The 27,854-nt window shown below is 35.3% G+C and overlaps 1 protein-coding gene across 3 annotated transcripts; it reads right to left on the bottom strand.

Annotated features, from left to right (window-relative positions):
* Positions 1-3,703: 3,703 nt before the first annotated feature.
* On the bottom strand, positions 3,704-27,153 carry LOC148308076 (uncharacterized). Of its 3 annotated transcripts, none has more exons than XM_088262343.1 (11): positions 26,556-27,153; positions 21,356-21,448; positions 20,869-20,981; positions 18,393-18,483; positions 14,538-14,638; positions 13,017-13,208; positions 12,438-12,545; positions 10,994-11,192; positions 10,300-10,361; positions 9,724-9,936; positions 3,704-5,961 (listed from the first exon to the last, which is right to left on the bottom strand). In XM_088262343.1, exons 1-11 carry the CDS (start codon positions 26,654-26,656, stop codon positions 4,529-4,531), a joined length of 2,706 nt encoding a protein of 901 aa, XP_088118469.1. In that variant the 5' UTR covers positions 26,657-27,153; the 3' UTR covers positions 3,704-4,528. The 3 variants fall into 3 exon arrangements, with proteins under 3 accessions (XP_088118469.1, XP_088118470.1, XP_088118471.1); XM_088262344.1 differs by having other exon boundaries at positions 3,704-5,958; positions 26,556-26,782; XM_088262345.1 differs by lacking the exon at positions 21,356-21,448 and having other exon boundaries at positions 26,556-27,150.
* Positions 27,154-27,854: the final 701 nt, after the last annotated feature.

The following is a 27,854-nucleotide window of genomic DNA, read 5'->3' as shown; positions in this document are numbered from 1 at the left end:
TACAAATGTGTGTTTTTATTTTCGTAAAACGAAGACAAGTAAAGTAATACACGCAAATTTTAGGGACACATAACGGTTTCGCATCTTTTGAAAAAATAGACCGAGTTCAAGGTACAATATATATCGGTAGGTAAACAACTTTTAATCCAAAACGTTAAATATTCAACACAGACTAATCAGTGAATGAAGAATATTTTGCTGCCAGTTTTTAGGAAGTAAACATAAAAATATTGTATGCAATACTTCTAAAAGAATCATTTGTCTTTCGAGCATTTGAACATAACGTTTTGGATTTACAATTATTTACCATGTAAATACTAATAATACTATCCTATTACTGGGAAAATAAGTTGCTTCAGTATTTTGTATGGTCAACCATCTAAAATAACACATAATTTCTGAACAAAATAATAAATGAGGCATATAAAATGACACTCTGAATGTGACCCCTATCTGGATCCAACAGTGCATAGCGTCGGAGTGACACGGTGTTAACTTGATTGCTAATTATATGAAGGCAAGGTGACAAGTCCTGCATGCCAGACTACGGGATAAAGTAGTGAAATTGATTTATTTACACTTCTACAGAATATATGTACATTGCCGGGCTTATTGTTTAAAAGCTTTATCTACCAACCAACCAAAATTTGATGAAATATTATATTTCCCAGTAAAAGGATGATATTTTATACTGGTGAGAATATTCTAGTATATTTCTGCTATCCCCGATTATTTAACTTTTTTTTTTAAATGGAAGAGCACCATGTGCCGAGGTTGATATAGTACAATGTCGTTGTGTTTTATCTATCAGTAATTATTAATACATATTTTTTTAACTAGGGAAATTTGATTATCGATATACATATTAGAAATTTAAATTGTAATCGCTAAAAATATTAGTAAAACAGGTTGTCAGTTGCTTTGAGAAGTCAATAGATGTATATATGTATAAACATACGTTATTTAAGTAATATTGGATTACACACCGAAATTACATTGATGTAGTTTCTTTTCATTTTATGAAGAGGTTTCACTTGAATTCTTTTAAAAAAAATAATGTAACAATAACATTTGAAAAAGACAAATACTGAAATCAGGTTTAATGCTGATTTTTACATTTTTTGTGATCAATTACAAATTTAAGGAGTGCAACATTAATCAAAGTATTCAGTCTTATTGTTTGGTGCATACTGATTTTTCAATGTTTTATGTTTAATACTCAATGAATATTTAAAAAAAGTACCTTACAGAATATAATATTATTAGGGTTTTAATTAATTTTAGTAATTTTTGATTGAATATCAGGGTTATAATTTTATCTATCTCTACCTGATATTTTTATATGAGATTTATCCGATAGTTTTGTCAACATTTTACCATTTGGGATGTAAAATTATGAAATGATTTGCCAAAGAAATTGATACTTTTTATCGCTAGTTTTATTTAGTATCTAATGCAAGCATGTCATACTCGCGGCCCGCGGATACCCGCGGTTATATTTTTGTTTATTTTAATTCTTCATTGAAATCATTTTTTGTACGGAAACATATGATATTCTTTTACAAAATCATTAAGTTGGATCTATTGTACCTAATGTGACTGTCTTTGATGATAAATTATTTACTTTTTCAAGTTTTTTTTAAATGAAAATGAGATTTTTTGATGCATGGCATACCCAAAATACCTTATGCGGCCCTTGGTGCTTATTGAGTTTAAAACCTCTGATCTAATGAATCAAACAGGAAAATCTCTTCTTAAATGTCAAGATAACAAAAATAACTAATGGTAAAAAATATTTTCATAAAAAAGACTATTTTGATGAATGTAGTACGTAAATGGTAGTGTCTTATAAAAAAGATGTTGATGTATTGAGGTTTGTAGTTACGAGTTATTATAGCCAATATTATTGTCCGTTTTTTAAACACTATATGTATGTATGAGCTGTATACATAATTCATACAGTTTTATATAATGCGTGTGAAGCCTGAATCAATAATATCAGTGCTAATTAGAATTGCATACATATTCAATTCAATAAAACGTTACAGGCTATTTTCTCGATAGTGAACCAAAACAAAAACAATAATGAAAAATGTAACAAAACTTTTTGTTGTTGTAAATTTAAATCATTCAACACATACCATACATATATATAAACCATATATTCTCTATTGAATTCAAAGGGAGGTCTTCTATATTTCTGCTCATGTTATAGTAAATATTCTAACCATTCTTTGGTAAAAAGTTCCGATGTGGTAAGATAAGATATAAAATGTCTCGTTATAAATATTTGTAGTTTAAATTTGTTATTTCACTATCGATAATGGTGTGATATTTTCACAAAAAATCTACATATTCTTTGTGATTATTGAATCAGATAACAAAAAATCATATTGCTTCTAGTTTGTCATAAAGAATGTGTTGACAGAAGAATCACTTTGTTAGTTATGTATATATAACTTCTTAAATACTTTCACAATTCTACTAAACTATAATTTAAAATAAATCTTCACATCAGACACATTTCATTGCGTTTTCAAAAAATATATATAAACTGTATAAATATACTAAATCCACTATAAAAAAATTGGCACAAAATTAAGATAAAACACTGTTACTTACACATATGCTATAAACTACAAAGCAGTGCCTTCTATATAAAATACAAGCTGTGGACTAAGTTTGGCAGCATCATATTAGCATCCAGAATTGCATGGTACGCACACAAGTCCATCGAATTTGACAATTTGGTGTTCAGATAAACATGATTTAAACATTGGCAATTAGTCACTGCAATCAGACATACGTATATCAAACTGGCAAATGCCTGATACATATTAGATTTTGGATAAGAAAACTGAAATAAAATCTACAATAATAAAATATATATGTATGTGTGTGTTAGAAAGAGCAGTCTGTTAGAGCATGGTTTCCCAAACTATGGGTAGCGAATATTGCGTGGGCCCTTGACACTGTATACATGAATTTAAAAAAAGTGGTGATAGGAAGTGATAAATTTGATATTTCATTCAGCTTATTTATGCCCTCTTTTCTCTAAGAAAGTTAAGAGGAGGGTCGCAAGATTGGAATTTTTTGTTAGATGGGTAAGAGCCCAGTCAACTTTGGGAACCTATGCGTTAGAGGATGTAGATGGAACATACATGCAAATACATAATACAGCATGTGAGACAAGAGCAGACCTTACTGGTACACCTGTGTAAATCAAAATCACAGTAATAGTGTATGCTATTATTTATACTTTGATTGAATGTAATATACGGCATTATCTAGTGATTGGAAGTACGGCAGCGTACATAACATTATCTGAATCTGAGTATTATAAAAACTAGAAAGTAAGAGCAACTAAAGGAAAATAAGAGCACATATCAATTAATGTTTTTTCGCTTTAAAATTTAAATTCAAACAATCACTTTAAACACACGATCATTATTCCTTTCATGTAAGAAATACGCAGTTCTAAGATGAACTAAGCAGCTAAGTACAGTGAAAAATATTCTATCCTCAGGAAATGCTTTTCAATATGTACTTTAAAATATGTGCAATAGAAATAGCCTACTTGTACTTTAATAATAAATTAAGTAAAAATAACAAATGCACCATCGTTTTGAATAAATATCAATCAGGTTATATTTAAATATAATCAATACAAATGATCTAAATCATAAATCATATAAAAATGGAATTTTTATTTTTTTGTAGGAATGTTTGCTTTACATATAAAACGGGTGTAAAAATAATATTTGAAGGGTGTAGTATTAACTTATAATTTTAATGTCATATTTAAAGTTCATGTACCACTAATGGTAGAACATATACAAAATTGTCCATAGATGAAAAGTATGAGGATTTAAAAAAAAATGTTTGTTATTTACTTACGCCATTATCATGGTGTTTTTATACATGTTTGTTTTTATCAACCTCATACATAAAATTTTAGATTGGGGTACTGATTTTCTAATAATGTAATCATATATCATTTAGTAAATACTTTACTTTAAGCACACTTAGGGCGTTTGTCCACTACACGGAATTACACAGAATTTTACCGTCCGGCACGTCAGTTAGCGTTTTAAAACGACGATTTGACGATCGAATTTACGCGCAACGTGTTCACGCACCGATCAAGAGCTCCAATCCGAAGAAAGATGGACAAAAGCACAAGCCAATCCAAGCCAATCGTCATTTTAAAATGCTAACTGACGTGCCGGACAGTAAAATTACACGGAATACCGGGTAGTGGACAGCCACCCTTGGGATGAGAAACTAATGTATATTTGGATGGCATTTTCAATAAATCATTGTTGGCAAAACAAATACGATGGTCATGTAGAGAAATTCAAGAGCCTAATAATAAAATTATCAACATCACACATTTGAAAACTGAAAATACTAATTTTATACAGTGGAAGACTATTTAAAAATAATCTGTAATAAATAAAATAAATAATAACATTAACAGTATAATACTTAGGCAGATAAACATTTAGTGGTTGGAACACGTTAATATCTAGACTTGGAAGTAATCCCCAACTGGCGCCACATCCCCGGGTACATTTGTTCCAGAACTTACTCCATTTGTATTGTTGTCATTTTGGTCTTCTTTGTCTGTGTGCTTCAAAATGGACTTCACTCGTTCGTACCCAGAAGCGGACCCCATCCTATGAAACGATCCGGAAGGATTGTCATTATTCACCTTTTCGTAAGGCGGTTCTTTCAATGCCACATCAAAGTATTTTACACTCTCGTAATTGGGATCTTTCGGCCCGACAGACTCGTAATTAGGGTCCGATTCACTGCCCGTGTTGTATAGTGGTTCGTGCGGCATGGACTCGTAATTGGGTTCAGAGTTTGGGTTATCGTTGTTGTTGGCCAACCAGTCACTGTCCGGAACCTTTGGCTTCTTAGTGATAACCGAGTACCCCGGTATTTGCGATTTGTTTTGAATGGAAGCGTACGGGGGGTTCGAGTCGTGCGGTCTTAGAACTTCGTAATTAGGATCGGAATCGGATATACGCCTTTCTGATCGTAAGATGTGTTCATATCCCGGATCATTACTTAGCATGCTATCGGGACCACTCGGGACAGTTTCGTAACCAGGTTCAATTCCAATATGATTTCTTCCTTCCTGAAGCGAAGACCTGGGCATTTCAGTATGCGAATGATGGGCCATTCCACCAGAAATATTATGGATAGTTTTTCGTTTTTGGCTGTCGTGTTTTTTGACAGGTTCCTTGACAGTTTCGTATCCAGGATCAATGTTTTTATCTGACTTGTGTTTGGCGACATTCTTGTCTATGGTTTCGTAGCTATGATTTTTATTTCTCACTCTGTCAATTGTCTCGTAACCGGGATCTTCTTTGTTAACATTTTTGGGGGAGGGGGAGTTTCTGTAGCTGGAATCGGGGACGGTAATACTAGTCGGGCTGGCACCTGAGAATCTTTTTGTTTCACTCGACACAAATAGTCTGTCATCTTCATGTTGCACACTTTTTTTACGCAGTTTGATCGCGCCACCGGATTCGACGTCATCATAATTCGACAAGCGGGAAGAGGCTTGAGACCTGTCATGATGGTGTTTAGATTTCTTGACAACCTTTGCGTACATATCGTCAAGATTTTTGGGAGGACTGCTAGGAGGAGGTTGGGGTGGATTACTCGTCGCTTTATGAGGAACATCCTGATCGATGGCTGCATATATGTCATTTGTCCCGTCTATCGTATTGTAGATGGCGTCGGCTTGTTTATCCACAGCAGGTTTGTCCAGAGTGAAGTTCAACTCCTTGGCAACGAGGGATCTAGCCAAGTCACCGGAACTAAAGCGGTGCTTGTCGACGGGATAGTTACAGCCGTAGAAGTCCGAGGAACTGACGCAGCTGTTGTTCCGCTGGTGCTTCTCATTAAGGCTTCTCCGGAGCTTGTCAGGGTTGTTGTGGAGGTCTCCTGAAACGAGATGGAGTTATTAGAAAGAGTACAAAGCGGTGGTAAACCGTATATCTGTGATGAAACGGAAGAAGGGAACAAGTCGTAAAGTATATATTACAGGCTTGTGCCACTCTTCCGTTTCACCACAGATATATAAACCAATTATTGTCAGATTATCTACTATACAATAAAAGTACTTTAATTTTAAAATCCCCTCTTGATCCCCACCTTGTCGCGGTGAGGGGGCTTGCGTGCCTCAGTGATTCACCAGGCTATGGCGGTAGTCTAACTACCAGAAGGGTCTCCCATGCCAAGCAGGTTGGTGAAGAGAGGCCAGACAAAGCGGGAAACAAGGTTGAGCCGACCTGTTGAGGGGTCCTCGGACCTCAGGCCTCGGGAGCGCTGGGCCAATCACTCTGCCTCCCTAAACCCTTTGATTACGATAAGTCCACGAAATGCCTCGGACACCGGCTTCTCTGGCACCCCCCGACCCGGCTGTGGTATTAGGACTGCGCTCACTAAACGGCTCCTATCCAACAATTCATCTTTCCGCATTGGAACGTACAATGTGCGGACAATGCAGGTCCACGGAAAAGATATTCACGCGACTCGTATCATGGATGACTACAAGTTGGATATCCTAGGACTGAGCGAGTCGCGATGGAAAGGATCTGGAAAGAGGTTGTTGGATAGTCACATGTGTCTGCACTCCGGCCAAGAACGATATCACCGTCAAGGGGTGGCAATTCTCCTTTCAGAAAGAGCAGCAAAGTGCTTGCTTAGTTGGGAACCAATTTCTGAAAGGCTTATACGCGTCACCCTCCAAACGGCCGATAGTTCTGTCACTGTCCTACAGTGCTACGCGCCTACCGAAATTGCAGATGCCCAAACAAAAGATGCCTTCTACGACTCTCTCCATGCGGTCATCGCCTCTCTCCCAAGAAGAACCCGCGTGGTAGTATTGGGAGATTTTAACGCGAGAGTCGGAACAGACCCATCACTTGCCCCAACGGTGATGGGAAGGCACGGCTATGGGCAAGCCAATGGCAATGGAGAAAGACTGGTCGAGTTCGCTAGTATTAACGACCTTGTCATTGGCGGTACGCTATTTCCCCATAGGTCCATCCATAAGTACACCTGGACCTCCCCTGACGGACGAACAAGAGCGCAGATAGATCACATCCTCTATGAACGTGCTAACCGGCGAGAGCTCCTCGATGTCAGGTCCTACAGAGGGGCCGACATTCATAGTGATCACGAGTTACTCGTCGGAAGAATCTGTCTGCAGCTCAAACGTCTGCCGAGATGTCCTCGGCGGAAGAGAATCAACTTAGACAAGTTGAAGAGTGCCGAAATAAGATTGAGATTCGAGGAAACGGTCGGACAACGTGTCCAGCAAGACACCGATCCTCAGCCCATTAATGTTGACTCGATTGAGGCACAGTGGGCCAGTCTCAAATCGGCTCTCAACTCTTCCGCCAATGAGGTTCTTGGCCCCAGGATAGGAGAAAGACCCCATTGGATGTCAGATGAGACCTGGGGAAAGATGGCTGAGCGCGCTCACTTAAAAGCACTGAGGGACAGTGAAAGTGACCCCTACCAACTGGACACCCTCAGAGATGACTACAGGCGCCAAGATCGTATAGTCAAACGATCATGCAGACTCGATAAGCGCCGTCATCTCGATTCTCTTATTGTAACGGCGGAACATGCTGCCCAAGGAAATGACACGCGGAAATTATTCCAAATAACAAGGAAGATCTGCGGAAAGAATTCGGTAACCCCTGGAGCTGTGAAAAACACAAATGGAGTTACCGAATCTGACGCGGATCGTATAAAGGAAATATGGCGTGATCATTTCCACAGGGTCTTGAATCGCCCTCCTCCTCCAATCATCCTCGATATTCCCACGGAGGCTGCGTCAAGCATTCCGCGGGCGGTCGCCATACCTGATGGTCCACCGACACAGGCAGAAATTATAGCTGCCGTGTCGAAATTGAAAAATGGGACTGCCCCTGGTGTTGATGGTATCCACCCGGAATTCTTGAAATGCAGCGTTACTGGCATTATTGGCCCTTTACACCAATTAATGTCCAGTGTGTGGGAAGAAGAGCGATGCCCTAGAGACTGGGTAAATGGGGAGATTACCGTGTTACATAAGAAGGGTGATCCACTCAACTGTGACAACTACCGCGGCATTACGCTACTCAGCGTACCTGGGAAGGTGCTTGCCCACGTAATCTTGCAGAGAATCCGAGCCCCCATTATGCAGGTGCTCAGAGAAAACCAGGCAGGGTTTCTGCCTGGCAGGTCCTGTGCGGATCAAATCCATAATATTCGCCACATTCTACAGCAGAGCCAGGAATTTAACAGTTCTCTGGCGATGTGTTTTGTAGACTATGAGAAAGCGTTTGATAGTCCGCACAGGCCCACACTCTGGAAAGTACTGGAAGCTTATGGGGTGCCTGCGAAATTAGTGGAGCTAATTAAGTCCCTTCACCTCAATAGTGAATGCCGAATGAGAGTTGACGATGTTGTCACGGATTGGTTTGGGGTCTCTACCGGAGTCAGACAAGGCTGCGTCCTTGCACCGTTTCTCTTCATCATCCTCATGGATTTCATTCTTCGAAAGTCATTACCATCTGACCGAGGTATATCCATCTCCCCCTCCCGGAAACTCTGCGACCTAGAGTACGCAGATGATGCTGTTTTAATTGATGACTCCGTCGAGGGTCTTCAATTGATCGTCGACAGGGTAAATAGGTACTCTACGCACATGGGGCTTACAATAAATGTTGCAAAAACCCATGTGTTGTGCAACAGCTCATGCCTAGATGCCCAACAACCCTTGACGTTGAGTAACCAGCGCATCGAAAGGGTCGAGAGTTTCAAGTACTTGGGAGTGTACGCGACTGAAAATGGCAGCCTTCAAAAGGAACTGGGAGTGCGATTAGGACTCGCTGGGTCCGCATTCAACAGTATGAAGGCTGTCTGGAGATCGGATTTATACTCGGTGAAAACCAAATGCCGCCTATACAATGCCTGCATTGCTCCTGTTCTCTTATACGGCTGTGAAACATGGCACCTTATAAGGGCCCAAAGCAGCCGTGTACTAAGCTTTGAGAACAGGTGTTTGCGGAGAATCTTAGGCGTGCGGTGGTTTGACTTTGTGAGGAATGAAGAGATAAGGTGTAGGACGCAGCAAATCTTGGTCACAACTGTCGTCAAAAAAAGGCGATTCAGTTGGCTTGGCCACGTACTCCGCATGCCTCCTGAGAGCCTTAATCAAGCTTGCCTCTTTTACAAGGCATCAGGTTCGCGCCGCCCAGGACGACCATTGCTGACAATTCGTCGGCAGTTCTCGTCAGAACTTCGCGACGCGGATCTGACTTGGGAGGATGCAAGGGAGCTGGCAGCCGACAGAAAAGCCTGGAGACAGTTTGTGGACTCCATATGCTCCACCTAGGGAGCGGATATGGTTATTATTTATTTTAATTTTAAAATCTCAGCTTTGACTGTATGATTAGAAACTGCTTTATCACAGGTTCTCAACTATTTTTGATCTTATCTCCCTGACAAAATTTGTCATTGACGAGGAGAAGGTAATTGTCAGAATCTACCCTCAAAGAAAGGAAGGAGGAAAAAAATATATTTCCCACTTTTCAGCCTTCTCTTTTGTTACCTAGGGCCATCCTAGAAGATTTTTACGGTGCTCACTGGGATGCGGTACTGCCGCATTCCTATAATGTATTTAAGCAGGTGCACAGGAGAAATGCTCACCAGTGCTGGATATTCTTTGCTTGGCGGTGGGCACCTTGGCGTGGTGCACTGGACTGTCGCGGCCCTTCTTATGCTGGACGGAGGTGCTGGCGGTAGGGAGGGGGTCGAGAGTGGCGGGAGGGGGAGGGGGCGGGAGGGGAGAGTTGGCTTGCCGCTTCTCGGGTTTGGGGGAGCCCAGGGTGCCCACGGAACTGCTGCAGCTGGAGTTAGAAGCTAGAAAAAACAAGTCACATTCATGATAATTTAAAATTTTCAAATGCATGATGAAAATAAACAAACAAAAAATTTAATTATATTTATTATTCAACCAATTGACCATCAAATAAATTTTGTTTATGGCAATTATAAAAAAAATAATTGAGACAGTACCTACTTTAAAAAAATACTATTGTCAATGGCCTTAGTTTATACATACATATTATATTTATACTTAGTCTATCTTTTTTTAAATTTCTCATCAATATTTATAAAAAGAAAAAAAAATGGTTATACTGTGGATTGTGTAAAAACAAGGATATTAGGCTTAAAAAAAATTTAGATCAAAATTTAAAATGCTAAATTATTTTATGGTAGTACCTTGCCGTGTATGCTTGTGCGTGGGGTGACTCTGTCTGGAGGGTGTCTCACTTGTTGACCGTCTTAAACAAAAATAATAAATAAAGTAAAGTTTAATATATGCGCAATAATAATTATTCACATCAGTATGAATTGTTTCAAATACATGTTAGATTATAGATCTTTCTACAATAAATATTTCCTAGTGACCCTCATCCCCACCAAATAGTGCGTGGGGTATTGCATCAAATTGATGCAATGTTAAGTTGATTATTAATTATATGAAGGTAAGGTGATCCATCCTGCATTCAAGTTCCAGGCCCAGAGTAAAATTATATAAATATGTATAAGAGTAAAAAAAAACACTTATATTTATTTTACCTCTTGTTCTAATCCTTATTAGCACCCAATGGTGCATAGAGCACTGCATGGTATTTATGCAGTATTATCTTGATCGTTACTTACACGAAGTCACTGCTGTGCTTTAGGAACCAGTCCAGGGTCTTCTAACTTCTTTAAACCGAGAGCGGGAGACGCCCATAAGCGTTCTATTTGCTTACTTTTGGTACAGCGCAGGACGCCAAAAAACAATGTGCAGATCGAAGTTGGGTTTGCGGTTACTTGTGATTAGTAAATGACCCTAATCAGTATACTAGTTAGGGACGGGGTTGATGAAAAAACCGCCCGACAACAATGTGTTAAAAGTACTTTTTACCTGGCGCTGGTTTCGCCCCCGTCAGCCGAGTGAGCGGCGGAATGCTCCATGAGGTTCTGTGCCGTGAGGGGTGAGGCGGCCCCTGGGGGGCCTCCCTGCAGTAGGGGCTGGCTCGGAGGCTGGATTTGGGCATAAGTCTCCGACCCGCTAGTGTAAACTTGGTTGGAGGACGGTTCCTCGATGGCCGCATACATCTCATCTGGTAGAATACATACATTTTACTTCTCCGGGAAAAATGCAAGGCAAGAGAAGAACAAAAAGATAAATGATGATAGCTAACACATTATTATTGTTGCAATATATCTTTTATTGAAAATGGAAAGAAGGGAAGAGGCCTATTATCCAGTAGCGGAGGTCAGAGGGCTCATGAAGAAGAATATCATTCAATGATATAAACTATGTATGTACTTGTCAATTTCTCACCGTGCTCAACTGTGGTTATTTATGTAGTTAGTGTTTCTATTACCTTATTTTATGTTATATCATTTGTAATTTAAAGATACATATTTTTTATAATATAAATGAACGTCTCGTCACGAGTTCTGCTGAGTGAGGGGTTCATCAAAAAATATAATAATGTATTGTAAAAAGTAATAAATAAATGAGAAGTTATGTGGAACAGCCAAAAGAGAAGGCAGCCATTGTGTAAACAGAGCTTAAACTAAAACCTGGCTGACAAAAAACAGTATAAGTTACTGCTAATATAAGTTACTCCAGCCCATTTTCAGATATCGTAGTCATACAGGAGAAAGTGACCAAGTGCATTTATAACAAAATGTTATTATTGACTATTTGATATCTTACTAGCTTAACATTGCCCTGAAAACATTCCCAAACGATTTAAAACATAGAAGTACAATATATTGACTTGTTAAAAATGAGTAACTGCATCAATGTTTATTTTCTTGCCAAGCTATAGTGACTTAAATGGCCCTCCTGAACATTTTAAGTTTCGTTACTTGGTCACTTTCTCCTGTACGACTACGATATGTGATAATGTATTTGTCATAATTTTTTTATAAATTAAAGATTTTAAAAAATGATCTCGCTTTTGGAACTTCATATATCTTTTAACAAATAAATTGCTGGGATACATAGATTGTTCTCACATGAAGCATAAATAATCCACCAAGAAGGAAAAAAAGGATAAATAATTTAGGTATGAAAATACAACAAAGCACCAATATTTCTTGAATTTAACCTACGAAAAGGGAACATAAGCGGGGAAAATTCTTGCGTTATAACAAAATTACTACTGTTAAGACTGTTAAGATGTTAAATCATTCTTCATTTTGACAGACACTGTGGTGTAGTTAGAAAGATCCTGGATTATATAATAATTCCGGGTCAAACTCCACCAATTACAAAAAACGAGGCTTTGTGGTTTGGGTTATTCATAAATTTTTTAAACGTAAATATTATCAATTAATTTGTTATTTCTTACCAGAATCATCGGAGACCGTAGCATAGTGTGGTTGTGTTTGTCTGTTGTTGGCAATGTTGGCTCGAATAGTACTGAGAGGTTCTCGTACACTGATGCTGGTGTAGCCCTCTGGAAACACGACATTCAACATATTGTCAGTATTTGGTGAAACAGTATTTTTTGAATGGTGCATAGGGCACTGCATAATATCAACACAGTATTATCTTGATCATTAACACATGCCTTCTACTTCAGGTACTAGTCCAGGGTAGTATTGAATAAATATTAGAGTGAAAAAATCTCTTAATCTCTTAAGCGGCAAGTTAACCGGGAAGCGGATTAAAAACCACAAACAAAAATATATGTTTTACAATAGTACAGTAAAACTTTGATGTAATGGACTAATTGGGAGGAGTTCAAGGTGGGTGTCCTTTAAAGCCGAAAGTCCGATATATAAAAATATGTTTAAAATAAACCGGGTAATGAAAGATCGTAAAGCTTATAAATTTCCATGAAAAAAATTGTTTCTGTTAGTTAGTAAACTGTTATAAATTATTTGCTTCCTTTGTGAAGGCATTAAAAAATAAATTTGACTCTTACTTGTAGAGTCTACAGAGTCTCCGCTAAAATGCTGCTGCTGAGCATTAGCAGGGGCGGGGGGGCGCAGGGCCGCGGGGGCCGCGGGAGGCGCAGCTCCGGCTCCAGGAACCACGATGGGCGGGGTCATGTACGGCAGCTCCCGGCTGGAGGGCACCTGCCCGCTGATGGCCACACTGGCCGTTATCACCACCTCTGAAATAGACAACCATTTCAATGTAATAGACAGAATTCCGTGAATGGTGTTTAATAAATGTCGTGTCGGGTTGTGGTCCCGTGGTTAGTGACGCGGGCTCTTAAGTCAGAGTTTCTCGGTTCGAACCCACTCTACTACAATTTGATACCTATTTCTAACAATGAGCCGCTTAGGCTCACAGAAATAGTATGAAATTGAATTATTTGTGTAAAGAATAAAAACACAAATATTTGTCTTTATTTAAAGATTAAAATTAAAGATTTAGAGAAAATTTAACTTTTAGCATTTGAAAGCTGCCATAAAGGCGGCATGCATGGTTAGCTGTACTACTTGAATGCTGCCGTTATAGCGCCAAGAAAATAAACCCTTAATACTCAATATTTTTAATATATGTTTTTTTTTACTTTTCAATATAATTAAACTTGAATCATATAAACACAATACAATAGATAAAGTCTCAAGAGTTGGCGGCATGCACACACTAAAAAAACTTTTGAGTGCAAAGGGTTAACCTACCCGAACCTAAGAGGGGGAATTGAAATCACCCTAAAATAACATTTCATTACATAACTTGATAATAAGTTAATTTAAACAATTTGGATGATATTTTCTCTAATCTTCATAATACTTAGGGGTATGTTGCGTTTTTTGTTTAAAAAAATATTAAAAAAGTGTGTACTTCAATTTGTTCTATTGATAGATATTCTCGCGATCCACAGTCAAATTCATCCATACCTGATCCAACAGCCGAATACTCAAATTCATCAAATTATATTTCATTGATATTTACGTTTATATTAATGTTATTTATTGGTCGCAAACTCCAAATTATTATATACAATATTTCAATGAATACTGCTGGAGTCTTTCACATACCCCCTTTCGAAGCATGTATAATTTTTGGATACTTCGGGTGATGACGGTTAATCTTCCCAAAGTATTGTCGTCAGCTGTCCTTTTTTGTATCGAATCATTTCTTTCTATAATTGGTTACTTATGGGAAAAAGACGAATAGTAATTTTAACTAAATTATCAAAACAAAGGATGTTTGTCCACTACCACATTGGTCCGGCACGTCAGTTAGCGTTTGAAAACGACGATTGGCTTGGATTGGGATGTGCTTTTGTCCATATTTTTTCGGATCGGTGCTCTTGATTGGTGCGTGAACACGTTGCGCTTTCATTTTTAAAACGGGACTGCCGGACGGTCAAATTCCGGGTAAAGGACAATCGCCCAAAAGGCATCTTTGTATTACATTTAACCCATTTTATCATTCCTTCACCATCCAAAGCTATTCATTTTAACTTTGACAGAAAAGAAAGTATTACCGGGACTTGATTGAGACTCTTCCACGGCACCACTGAGCAGAGGGAGGGACCCATTAGCGTTTGATACCAATACCTCATTCGCTATAGCTGGCTCATCCACTCTGAAATATAGTAAAAAAATTGGAGTTCTAAAAAATACAACTATGAATACATAATGCAAAAAATAATGAATTGGAACATCATTAGCTTAATCCGTAAAATATACATAAAACTATAAATATAAGTTACTATAAACAATAATAATCGTCTTCTTCATCATCTTGTTGTAGGCCTTGTGGCCTGTTTTTAAGAGGGATTAGCTTCCTGCGATGTCGACCCATCTCTTTGGTGGTCTGCCCGGGAGTCGTCTACCATGGGGTTGGCCGTACAGTGCGATGTGGGGGAGTCTGGATGGTTCCGTTCTCCTCACATGCGCATACCATTGTCTCCTTCGTTGCCTTCCTCACCTAACGACATCTTTGATCTCGTAAATTTCCCTGATTCTGGCGTTTCTTATTACTATTTTCGATTCCATACGTCATGATGGGTCAGACACAAGTTTTGTAAATCTTGATTTTGCTGCCGATCTTCATCTCAGGATTTTTCCATATAGCATTTTTCAGGCAATAATAATACTTTATAATAATAAAAAAGTAAAACTTATCTAATTATCCATGGAATTTATCAGTCTAAATTAAAAATAATAATAATTATTCCAATATATATATGGAACACAGGAAAGAGTGTTTTTGAATCAATATATAAGGCTTGATGGTTTTTTCTAATGTTTCTACTCTCTCTTATCCAAGAATCGCAGATAGACATTTTACATATAAACAAATGATAATGTGTACGATAAGTCAATGATACTGAAAATGAGATAATCATATTTCAATACCTAATTTTACAGGAGTCCTAACAATATGACATTAACATCAGACAGTGGATTATACACCCTATGGACGATATATCAATATTATGGCCGCTCAACTTGAGATGAAGTATTGATCGCTTTTGTATGAAAGAAGATGAAAGTCTGAGCATCCCAGAGATTACGGCCTGGTCACTTTATATACTTCGCCATTCTGCCCATTATTGAACATCTATATTCCATTGATTAATGTCCGTCTTCGTAATGGTCAGGACGCTCGGCTAACATTCTGGAGGTCCCGGGTTCGATTCCCAGGGGGGGTCAAATAAATATAAGCGATTTTTTCACTATAATATTTATTTAATATCACCCTGGACTTGTACCTAAAACTGAGGGCTGAACACCTTTCCTTCATGTGTTAACGATCAAGATAACACTGCGTTTATATGATAAACGTTATATGCAGTACCCTATGCACCATTGGGGTGTGGACAAAGGTTCAAAGAAGAAGATTATTCCATTAATTTTTGAAAGTTGTATATATGCAATGTTGTTGGTTTTTTTCATTTGATAGATATATACAAGTGAATAAAGTGATCACTTATATCAGCCAAATGCCGGGTTGTAACCCCTGTAAATGCCTAGACTTTTATTTTCTTTTATATAAAAACGATAGAAACTTCTCAAATTGAGATACAAATAATATTGATATATCATACGCAGGTTGTATAATCCAGTATCTGATATTGTTAGCACTCCTGTAAAATTGGCAATTGATATATAATTTGTAGGGTTACAACATCAAATGATACTGTTGAATTGAAAGTATTAAAAATAAAAATAAATGATAATCCAACAGTGATGACATGATTGTTGGATTGATTGTTGCAAAATTTGTTTCAGGGAATTTTATACTGTTAGGAAATAATTATATTAGATACTGCTATAAATTGGATTAAGATAAAGCAATTAGTAATTGAATATCAATGTATTTAACACATTTTTATTTATAAAATGTGTAAAGGAAGAGAGAGAACTAAACAGATTAGAAATTAGGAAATATCTTAAAATGTTTTAAAACGCTTTTATGATTTCGTCTCGTGAACAGACACATAAAGTGGAACCTCCCATAACGAGCATAATTCTTTCCAGAATCTTATTCGTTAAGCGAAACATTTTATGTTTTGACAGTCACAGCTCCAGCTCACAAGAGAATGTCGTGAAAAAGGAACAAGGTTTTGCGAAATGTTGCTAGTTAACGGAGCAACTTTTTAACATTTTTTCATTAACCTTTTAACCGCGTTAACTTTGTTCCTGAGAGACGCCCGTGCGCGGCGGTATTTCGCCGTTTTTTAAATGATTACTTTTATCATGTATTTAGTTAGGAAACGATTTATTTTTCTAAACAAAAACGTTCAATGGGATTCATTGTGCCTTTTCGGTACTCTATAATACACTTGTGTCACATTATTCTTGAAATATACCGTAATACAAACAAATAAGATCGTAACATAAATAAATCAAAGCACGCATCGTATGTCACTCTTACCCACTGGCGATGCGTAGCATCGAGAGTGAGACAGATATATAGGGCATGATTATGGCGCGGACTAATTACCGACCTCAAGAAAAATCAGGGATCTGTTCTTTTATTTATCCTTGTGATGTTACAAATTATTAGTCAGATATTTCAACACATGTCATGAGGCCAAGGATTGACGTATTATTTTATCCAAAGTTCCACACCATGAAAAAATCCCTCCAAGTTGAACTGAGGTTCGAAACTTGGAGCAAAGTAAAAACACATACGCTCATGTCAGCAGCGTATAGGGCATGTTTTGTTAAAACACATACGGTTATGCGAGCCGCGTGGATCAGGTTAATTGATTCAGCAGTCACTTTGTGGTAAAACTTATCCATTTTTATATTATTTATAGATTCGGCATTAACTTTGTGGAACGACATGATTATTTTATTAAAAATTAAACACTTGAATAATCCACTTAATTGAGTTTTATTTTTATTTACGACAGTTTCGAAAACGACAATTGTTTTCATCTTCTGGTACAAATTAAAACTAACGAATAAAAATATATTTAGGTGTATATATAGGTTAATAAATATAGGTAATATTAGATAGAAGCGGTATTTATGAAATTTCTTGCGGTGACTGCGATAAAAAATATATTGGCCAAACTGCGAGAAGTCTAAGAATTAGAATTAGAGAACATCGTCTTGGACTAACAAGTAATTATTTTTCGGAATTTGCAAATCATATCATGGAAACTAACCACTCATTTGACTCTCATACACTTAAATTATTACACTCTGTTACAAATAAAGGTCAAGTCATGAATAATTTAGAAAATTTAGAAATACATAAAAATTTTAATTCAGATAAAACAATAATTAAAAATATACTGTTTCAAAATACGTCACCATTATTATTAATGTTTCCTTTTACAAAAAATGTTGTTCCTTAACCCCCCTACCTATATTTATTAACCTATATATACACCTAAATTTATTTTTATTCGTTAGTTTTAATTTGTACCAGAAGATGAAAACAATTGTCGTTTTCGAAACTAGTCGAAAATAAAAATAAAACTCAATTAAGTGGATTATTCAAGTGTTTAATTTTTAGTAAAATTATCCATTTTTAATAAAAAAGTACCACTATTTCTTAAAATCTACTGTGACACATGTTTTAATGCATTCCACATCATTTCCAAACACCGCATCGTACCGTACGGTGGTTGAAAATGATGCAGAATGCATCGAAACACGTGTCACAGTAGATTTTTAGAAATAGTGGTATTTACTGAATAAAAAAAAATCACATTTTTTGTCACTATGCGAATCACTCATTATGAGAGGTTCCACTGTATTTTTTTTTTTTTTTTTAATGTGGAAAAAAGACCCGCCTAGCGTGCTATTGCTAGTACAGATTACCCACCCTAAGCAGGGTATTACTGTACGTAGCTTTAACATTTAAAACGGCATACCTTAAACTCCCATCTTGTAATCTAGCGTATGCATGTTCATAGGGATGGTCAGAACTTCTAGCAGCCACTGGAGAATTGTGCTCAGAAACCCCTGAAAAAAAAAAAAAACTTAAAGTACAAAGATGTATTTTTACAACCAGGTAGTACATTTAAATCACAACTTCCACCCCTTTTCCCCAGAGGGATGATTCTAACCCATCCTCCCCTAAACGTCACCGCTTATGTTATTTTTTATTATTTACGCCTCATCGTGAAAATAATTTATAATGTAATTTAATAACCTGTTAACCGGGGAGTTCACTTTTTAATTACGCAACATACAATGGGCGCCAACTCTTTCACTAGGACGTGTCAGTACGTCACGCCCGGTGGACGTAATTTCATACGTATTTTTTTGTTTATTAATATATAAGTGATAAAGGAAAATACAAAATTACAAACAAATCGCTCACTCCTTTCAAGAACGTCATAAATCAAAAAACTTGATTTTTCAGGAGAACGTTTTTGAAGTTTAAAAATATGACACAATGTATTAAAAATAAATATCAAGCCACTTATTGAACTATTTACTGTGCAACAGATTTTTTTAGGTAAAACCTGAAGGTTTTTTCTCCATTTGAAAAATATTTAATACATTTAAAAAAATAATTAAACAATCCCCTTTCTTCCATATGCAAAAACAACATTTTTTGCCCTGTAGCGGGTAAATATTAAGTTAAAAATATGCCTCTTTTGCTGGGATATAGTACATTTTCTGGGCATCCCGAAAACATGCACAACTGAAAATTGACGATTTTTGATTTATGACATTCTTGAAAGGAGTGAGCAAAATAGAAAATTAGAAATTATGTGATTATATATAATCCAGGATTCGGACCTCACATACTAATAAAAGAGTTTCTGCTCAATAAAAAGCTTCTTTTCATCTCACCAATAGATGTCTCTAGTGAAGTTCTTGTGATTTAAGAACAATGTTTCAAAATTGGTTCATATATATAGAACTTCCGAGAATTTGAGTAGTGTGGTTGTCAATAATGGGTAGAATTGGTGAATGTTACATGTGTGTAAAGTAATCACTTGAACCAGCCTATGACAGTCGTCAGCCCTGTAAATGCCCAGACTTCCATAGTCTTCTTCATCTTTGATGAGATGTCAAAAAAATAATAAATGGCGCTATAAAAATTATCAAAATTTATTATTATTATTTTTAAAGATGGAGTGGTGTGGTGTTCTATTCTCTCTGCCTACCCCTGCGGAGAACCGGCGTGATGATTAGTTTTGTATTATTATTCAAATAAGATAAGATTTGTCTTGTTAATATATTTTAAAAAATCTACATAATCTCCTTTGAAATCTTATAGACAGGAAATGATAATTAAAATAATATTTACTATATCTGTGCGATTTAAAACTCAATTTAGATTGGATAAATAGTGTCATACATCTATAAACGTATATCATGCGGAAGGATAAATGGAACGTAATAATTCATATGAGGATTATTTATATTATTCTATTGCATGAGCGTTCATATTGTAAAAGATCTAAGTGTGGGATTATGTTTTGAAACAATAAATAATTCAAAGTCATTATGTACAGATGTTCGAATGGTGAAATAAGGAAAGAATGCGAAGGTGAGATAAGCATTATCGATAAAATTAACACACTTTGGACGGGAAAGGTATTTCTACCCGTTCGGTCGATTGATGCTTAAGGACGGGAAGGGTATTTTTACCTTCTGCGCCGCCTCATTTCAAAGTCAGAAAATTACAAAAGGAATTACATATTTAATGTTTTTATATTGATATTAGTACCATTATGCATCAGGTTTGCGCAGGACGACCACTGCTGACCATGTCGTCGGCATTTCTCGTCTACAGTTCGGGACGCGGATCTGACTTGGAAGGATGCAAGGGAGCTGGCGCCCAATGAAAAGCCTGGAGGTAGTTTGTGGGCTTTAAATGCTCCACATAGGGAGCAGATATCGCTCACTCTTTCAAGAACGTCATAAATGCATGTTTTCGGAATGCCCAGAAAATGTACTATATCCCAGCAAAAGCGGCATATTTTTAACTTAATATTTACCCGCTGCAGGGCAGAAAGTGTTGTTTTTGCATTTCGAAGAAAAGGTATTGTTTAAATTTTTTTTTTAAACATAATAAATATTTTTCAAATGTAGAAAAAACCTTCAGGTTTTACTTCAAAAGATCTGTTGCACAGAAAAAAGTTCAATAAGTGGCTTGATATTTATTTTTAATGCATTATATTATATTTTGAAACTTTAAAACGTTCTCCTGAAAAATCAAGTTTTTTGCTTTATGACGTTCTTGAAAGGAGTGAGCGATATGGTCGAATATATATTTTAGCTTTTAGTGTGCCGCACAATTCTAGGAAGAATTTTGGTGTATGTGTAGGTGAGAAAAGGTTGCGGAGCACTGATGTAGAGTATGTTGAATGGGGTATTAGGTGTACTCACGTTGGTTGGTGCCGACGGTGGCGTAGAGTTCCGAGGCCGTGTCACCGCTGTCCTGACGCGGTACCGGGGGCGGGATCTCCGGAAGGCTGCGCTGATTGTTCTGCGCCGATGCCCTACAATATTCCACGTATAAATAAACAGAGAATAGCCCAGTTAATTCTGTAATCTTATATTGTGTGCATTAAATCTAATATTTCAAAGAAAACGGTATGAAAAGTCAAAAGAGTCTCCGAAAAAGTTAATGTTAATGGCTCACAAGTTAATGTCGTGAAAAGGAGACTTGGCCTTTCTCTGTAACTCGTTATGCAAAATGACACTCGTTAAGTGACCAACCTTTTCATTTTTTTTGTGTGTTATGGCAAAAGATTTTAAGAGCAAATTTTTTTAAAGGCATATTTTATAAATTTGCACTCATTATTCTACACCTCATATACATATACAGAGTAAATAAATAGCATGCTCGTATAAATATCAGCAATGTAATCACCTTTTGGTGGAGAGGGGGGTGGTCTGGGAGGGTGGGGGGGCTTCCTCTTCGAAGCGCAGCTTCACGACCCCTGCGGTGCCGACCAACTCACTTCTATACAAACACAACAACACGTGACGGGACACAACACACAAAGCTAACCACAAAATTACATTGTATAGACTACATAACGTTTACATAAATATGAGTGACACATTGTTATGTTGGTATATTGATATGTTGTTTACATTCTTATAGCAATTAATTTATCTTCTTTTTCTTTTTCTGGGCTCTACCGCACCCAAAAGGTTAATTGAATACTGCATCAGATTGACGCAATGTGAACTCGATCGTTGAATATATGAAGACAGGTAAAATGATTAGGCTGGAATACGTTGTTAGATTTAAGTTTTGTACTGACATTTCTTGGTGGAATTGCATTTTATATAATAAAATAACAACTATATAGTTTTTTCCACATAAATTTTATCTGACCAGCGACCGGGTGCATCATAACCGACATCATCAGACCAGTCTGATGACGTCGGTTACGATGAAACTGGGTCACTTAAAATAAAATTTATGTAGAAAAAACTAATAAGTTGTTATTTTATGATAGAAATTTAAATAAATATTTGGAGATAATAAATTATTTCATATTTAATTCAATCTTCCAGGAAACCAAGCCCGGGACTTCATATGCATGGTTGGCGTGTGCGTTTACCATTACACTACGAAGGACATATTCAGATACATACTTAGTGTGTTTAAATTCAAATGAAATTGTCAAAACTCTCTGTTTATCGATCCAATCTGATACCAATACACCAATGGAACATGCATACTATACAAAATGTCACTCACATTTTGCTAAACAAATGCCAGGGTGACAGGAATGATACTCAATCTAAGGCCTTGTACAGATAAAGCGATTATAAGGTACTAGATGTAATATAAATACATTGTATTGAAATGGAAGTTTTTTGAGTTCAGTCGCGGACAAGTCGAGGTAAAAAGGGCTATTATCACACTATGAATTTCATTGACTCCTAATCCAGAAAACTGGATTTGCGGCAGTACTAAAGTTTTTCGCTTCATCTGAACTAGGGCTAAATCTATTAAACTACAGAATGTACTCAATACCCACTCACCAAATACACGTGGCGCAGTTAGCATTCAGAAAAAAAAATGATGTCAATTTCAAGCACCTACCTAGCAGAACATCTTAAGGGCCAATTTAATATGAAACTATTTAAAAATAATGTGAGAGCCATAAGCACTTCATAAGGAAGAATGTAGTAACTTCATAAGGAAGAATGTAGTAATGTTTTATTTGTAATACAAATAATATTAAAATGTTACATTGATCAAAACTTTTTACTGCAAATCTAAGAATTATAAACATAAATCTTCCATAAAAAAAGATATTTATTTTAGTGTAAAAATACACTAATTTACAGTAGATTGTTGTTTAAAAAAACAAAAAATTAAGACAATATAATTATGTAAGACAGTAAATTAATAATGTAAGACAGTAAAAAATATTGAATTAGAAGTTTCTGGTATAATAAGAAGGGATGCGGTTATTATTATCCGGATTATTATTTAATTAATAATTAAATAAATTAAATTTTATTTATTCAATTCAAATAAATTTAAATAAAATTAATTCATCTTTGAATGTATTCACACGAAAAAAGAGTTAAAAGAAAAAGTTTTAAACTACTGAAATTATCAAATAAAACTACAACGGAAAATGAGTTTAGTATTTTTATGAAATCTTCAAATAATGAATTTTTAGTGGTGTATTTAAAAAAAATATCTTATTATTCCACAAAGAAAATGTTGAATAGATGAACAACATTAAGCCAATGGAATTTCAGAAAAAAATACTTTGCTAACAATATAGGAAAATAATTTCATTATATTGGCAATATTGCAATACATGTATCTCCAAAATTGGTATAATAACAAAATAACCTTCAAAATAATGGTTGACTCGTGAATAAACAAAAAAGTATGTTAATTATTTCATTATTGTGTAAATGTAGCCATTTATAAACTCTCTTGAACAAACACAAATAAACACAGTGCAAACACGACGGTGTGGTTTACATGGATTGCATATTATAATCCAATGCCCCCGATGATATTCAGTATGTATATTGATCGATGATGATATTGGGGGTCAACTATATTATTGTGTTAAGCACACAGAATGTGTATGAATTCGAAGCAAGCGGAGAAATGAGTCATTTAATATTTAAAAACAATTCTCGTTTTCTAAATTATTTAATTTTTAATTTAAAAGAAAATATTTGTTTTTTACCACTTGAGTTATATTTATTTTATTTTAACAACTCGTTTCGGAGCAACAGATGCTTCTATCTTCGGGTCTTCATATAAAATATGTTTTTATTAAGACTCGAAGATGGAAGCATCTGTAGCTTACGAAACTAGTCGTTGAAATAAAGTAAATATAACTCAAGTGGTAAAAAACAAGTGTTTTCTTTTAGATTTTATCGTGTCTTTACCACAAAGTGAATGCTGAAACAACAAATTTAATTTTAATGTGAGAATATTGCATATGAATATTGAATAATGTGAGAATTGCGTTGAATAAATGAAAACATCTTTTTCAGTTATAATATCCTACATCAGAATCCAGTGAAAAAATTAGTATATTGTCAATATTATCAATATTTAAAGCATTTACTTTGTGGTTAGTCATTTTTACTTATTTATTTTTTACAAAAATGTTAGTAATATTAGTATATAACCACTCACCGTGATTATTTACTAATATTACTAACATTTTTGTAAAAAAATTAATAAGTAATAAATTAATAATATGTTACCTCGATCGAAAATTGCATCAAAGCAAGAGAAAATCAAGTTAACAATATTGTATTTTCACAATAAAATATTATTATGAAAATACAATCATTTTCATGTTGACCTTTTGTATTTTTTTAAAACTGGGACTACTTGCTCATTACCCTAACATATCAAACACTACAGTATGAAAGTATTAAAATAACTATAAAATATTTTCAAATTGCATGTTTTCAATGAAAATGACATATCGAACCGTTCAACAAGATATTATCTCTATTTCGAATTTTTGATGACAGTAAAATAGATTTGTTATCATATAATTATTTTAATATCTTATATTGGAGAACTTACTTGAAGTGTCTATGTCAGATTTTGGTTATTCCAAGTTTTATATCATAAAGCACTTTGAAGTGTTTCTTCTGATTTTTTTAATGTTAGCAATGTCTATATTTGCTGTATGTAAAATGTATATTTTTTAACCAGGTGTTTATGACGTACATCCACAAATTGTGAAACCATAAAAAACAAGCATAACAACCTCCGTGAATCATTTTGGTCGTTTGATTTCTAATTATCAAATATGAAAATTGGTATATGGCAAGAAATCAGTGCCAATGAACCTCAAACGTCAAGTGTACAAGCAAATACCATACCTGTAATGACTTACAGAGTGAAGAAATGGACTGTCAATAAGCAAACCATTCGGGGACTACAAATGGCGCAGAGAGCGATGGACCATATCATGGTAGGCATCTCTATCTGAGACCAAATGAGAAATGTGGAGATTCTGAGAACAATTATGTGCAACAACTATACGCACAAATGATATTGTGAATGTAGTTGTAAAGAGTTTAGAGAAAATGGGAGTGACCAAGTGATATCTCCGGACAAGAGGATATGTTCGGCAGGTGAGGAAAAAAGTTTTAAAATGGCGATAAGAACCGGACGCAGAAACGTGGGGCATCAATAGACGTGGTGGGTAGATGATATCGCCAATATTGCCAAAAAGGAATGTATGAGAATGGTCTAGAACCATAAGAAGTATGAAGAAGGTATGAAGAAGATCGGAGTGGGTAAACAGTGGTTGAAAGATAAAGGAATCATCACAAAATCACCCCTCTGTGACATATCCCAAGGATAAAAAAATACATGTTTTATTTTAAAAACAAGTAATATTGTAAAAATATGAGATTTCATGGGCAAGTTTGGAAAAAATCTGCTAGGATCAATGCAACCATTTTAGGTATCACTGAATTGTGGGTGCTTTACCAAAAAAAGTCAACATTTTATCCAAACTAAATGAACATCAACATTTGATTGTTTCTAACATTTTGGCTTGGCAAAATAATAATATCTATTTTTAAAAATGAGCCGCCTAGGCTTACAGAAAAAGTATGAAATTGAAGTGTTTTTGAAAATAATAAAAACACAAATATTTCTCTTTTTTAAAGAAAGAAAAATAAAAAATAAGTAGAAGTCGAAAATCTCTCACAGAATACATATTTATGACATAGGCATTTCTAGCATCAAATGGCAATAAACGTTCGAATAATATCTGATAATTTTAATCTTAATAAAAAAATCTCAAGAATAAGAAAATTACATTATTATTCAACCTTGATTTAAATACTAATAAAATATATTATAAAATTAAAGAATTATATAAAATCTGAACTTTGAGTATTCAACATGTGACAGGCAAATTATCTTTGTGAGGAAAATATATTTTTTGGTATATTTAAAATCTTAATAGTATTTTCAGTGCATCGCCAATATAAAAAAACTGAAAGTAATAATAAAAATAAAAGATTTCTGATAGCATATTTAGAACACATTATATATGTCATCGTTCTTCACACGAAAATCATCAATATGGTGATCTTTTTCAATCATAGGATAAACATTGCACTAAACATTGCTGGTATGGATTGTTGAAAATTTATTAGCATTTATCAATAAATGACTTTTTCTGAATGATTCATAAAATTGAGAGAACATTAGTAATTTTTTTATTTATATGTTGAATAGTTTTAAAGTGCACTAAGTATTTTTTAAATTAATTTCATATCAATAAGCTATACTTTTCATTTAATTTTCATTTTTTCAACAAATGTTGATAAAAAAAATAATTAATGATAAAATACCATGTGTTTATTACTTTTTTTTAAATTGTAAAATGCCAGTAAAGAAAATTTGTCTGTCACCGTGTATATTGCACAAAAAACTAAGGGAAAGATAACCTTAAAGAATGGTTCCACTCACTAATTTAGAATAACATTATTACAACCAACTGACAAGTTTAATAAATACAATACAGAAGCACTACACAAATAGGCGACAAATAACATGAAATAAAAAGCAACTGAAGGAATGTGTAACTTACTTATGGGTGTCTTTTGGACATCCACAAACGCAAGCCGCCAGCACAACTACGAGGGTTATGCAGACAGCTACCGCCAGCACCGCCTCCAGCCCGCCCCACATGCTTATTTCCTCCAAAGCACCCACTTTGTCCGATTTCTCACTTGCCGGGTTCAATTCCAACCCCCTACATCTTCACCCCACAACCAAAACATTACGTTACGCCCTTAAAATGTACACACAACTCTTGACGCATTATTTTCGAGCAAAAACTGAATGAGAACCCGGCATATTACTGATGGTCATATCAGGCATATAAACAACCATCGGGATAAATTATTACTTGTAGGTGTCGATTGAATTTTAGGGTCACACCTCGTAAATTCCGGTTGACATCGTTCATTCACAAGTGTTTAAGTAGTATAAATACTTTCACGCAAGAATTGGCGCACTTTATAACCATCACTGCAAGTATGCGTTTATCGTAATTGAAAAGTAATATTTTATGATGAATATCAAATTATCACAAGACACAAATAGCTAAATTTAGAAGAAAATCCTTTTATTTTGGAAGTAAAAACATATGACAAGCCTTCCCACAAAATGACGCATGACATATAGCCAATCTAGCGGCAAAATTTATAACTAAAATATATTTTCCCTAATAAGCAAGTTTATCGTGTCAAATAAACAGTTCCTATTTATCAAGATGTTACAGGGTCAACATAAATGCAAAAGTCGTCCAAATATTTTTTGCCAAGAATTAAATTAAATTTTTAGAACTTTGATCATACAGAGAAAACCACTCACATTTAGGCTATAAAACTTACGAAGTTGAAGCCAAAGTAGGGACATGATAAGCGATGTTGCATAAGCCATAGCTAGAATTCAGAGTTACTTGACTTTAGTTATTTTTTCTGAGGTACTAACTAAAAAGTTAGTTTCAAGTTGTGTTGGTCATATTCTCATACAAATCGTCATAAATAAAATATTTGCATAATAGATTATGCAATAATAATAATAATGATAATGCAACTTGCGTTTCTTCAGTTTCTATTTCCTATGAAGGCTTTTTTCATGTTTTGTAGTTTTAGAAAGGTAGATGATTTAAAAAATGAGAAAGGTAGTATTTTCCTACTAGAAATACTTTGCCCCCAGGCAATAAATTTCATTTATATTTCAAATGGGAGGGAATTAAATGCCAGGGGCAGGTTTTTCCCTCTTACAAATTTGTATATCTCACCTTCCTCAAGAGATTTCTGTTGCTTAGTATTATAAAGTTTTAAGTGTTGTAGGTTGCATTTAACAGTAAAAATTCATA

Source organism: Brachycentrus maculatus, unplaced genomic scaffold, assembly GCF_059751285.1.
Source record: "Brachycentrus maculatus isolate JH-2025_06_01 unplaced genomic scaffold, ASM5975128v1 h1tg000176l, whole genome shotgun sequence".
Classification (NCBI taxonomy): domain Eukaryota; kingdom Metazoa; phylum Arthropoda; class Insecta; order Trichoptera; family Brachycentridae; genus Brachycentrus; species Brachycentrus maculatus.
Note: the sequence above shows the minus strand (reverse complement) of the source record. Positions and strands in the feature narration are given on the sequence as shown.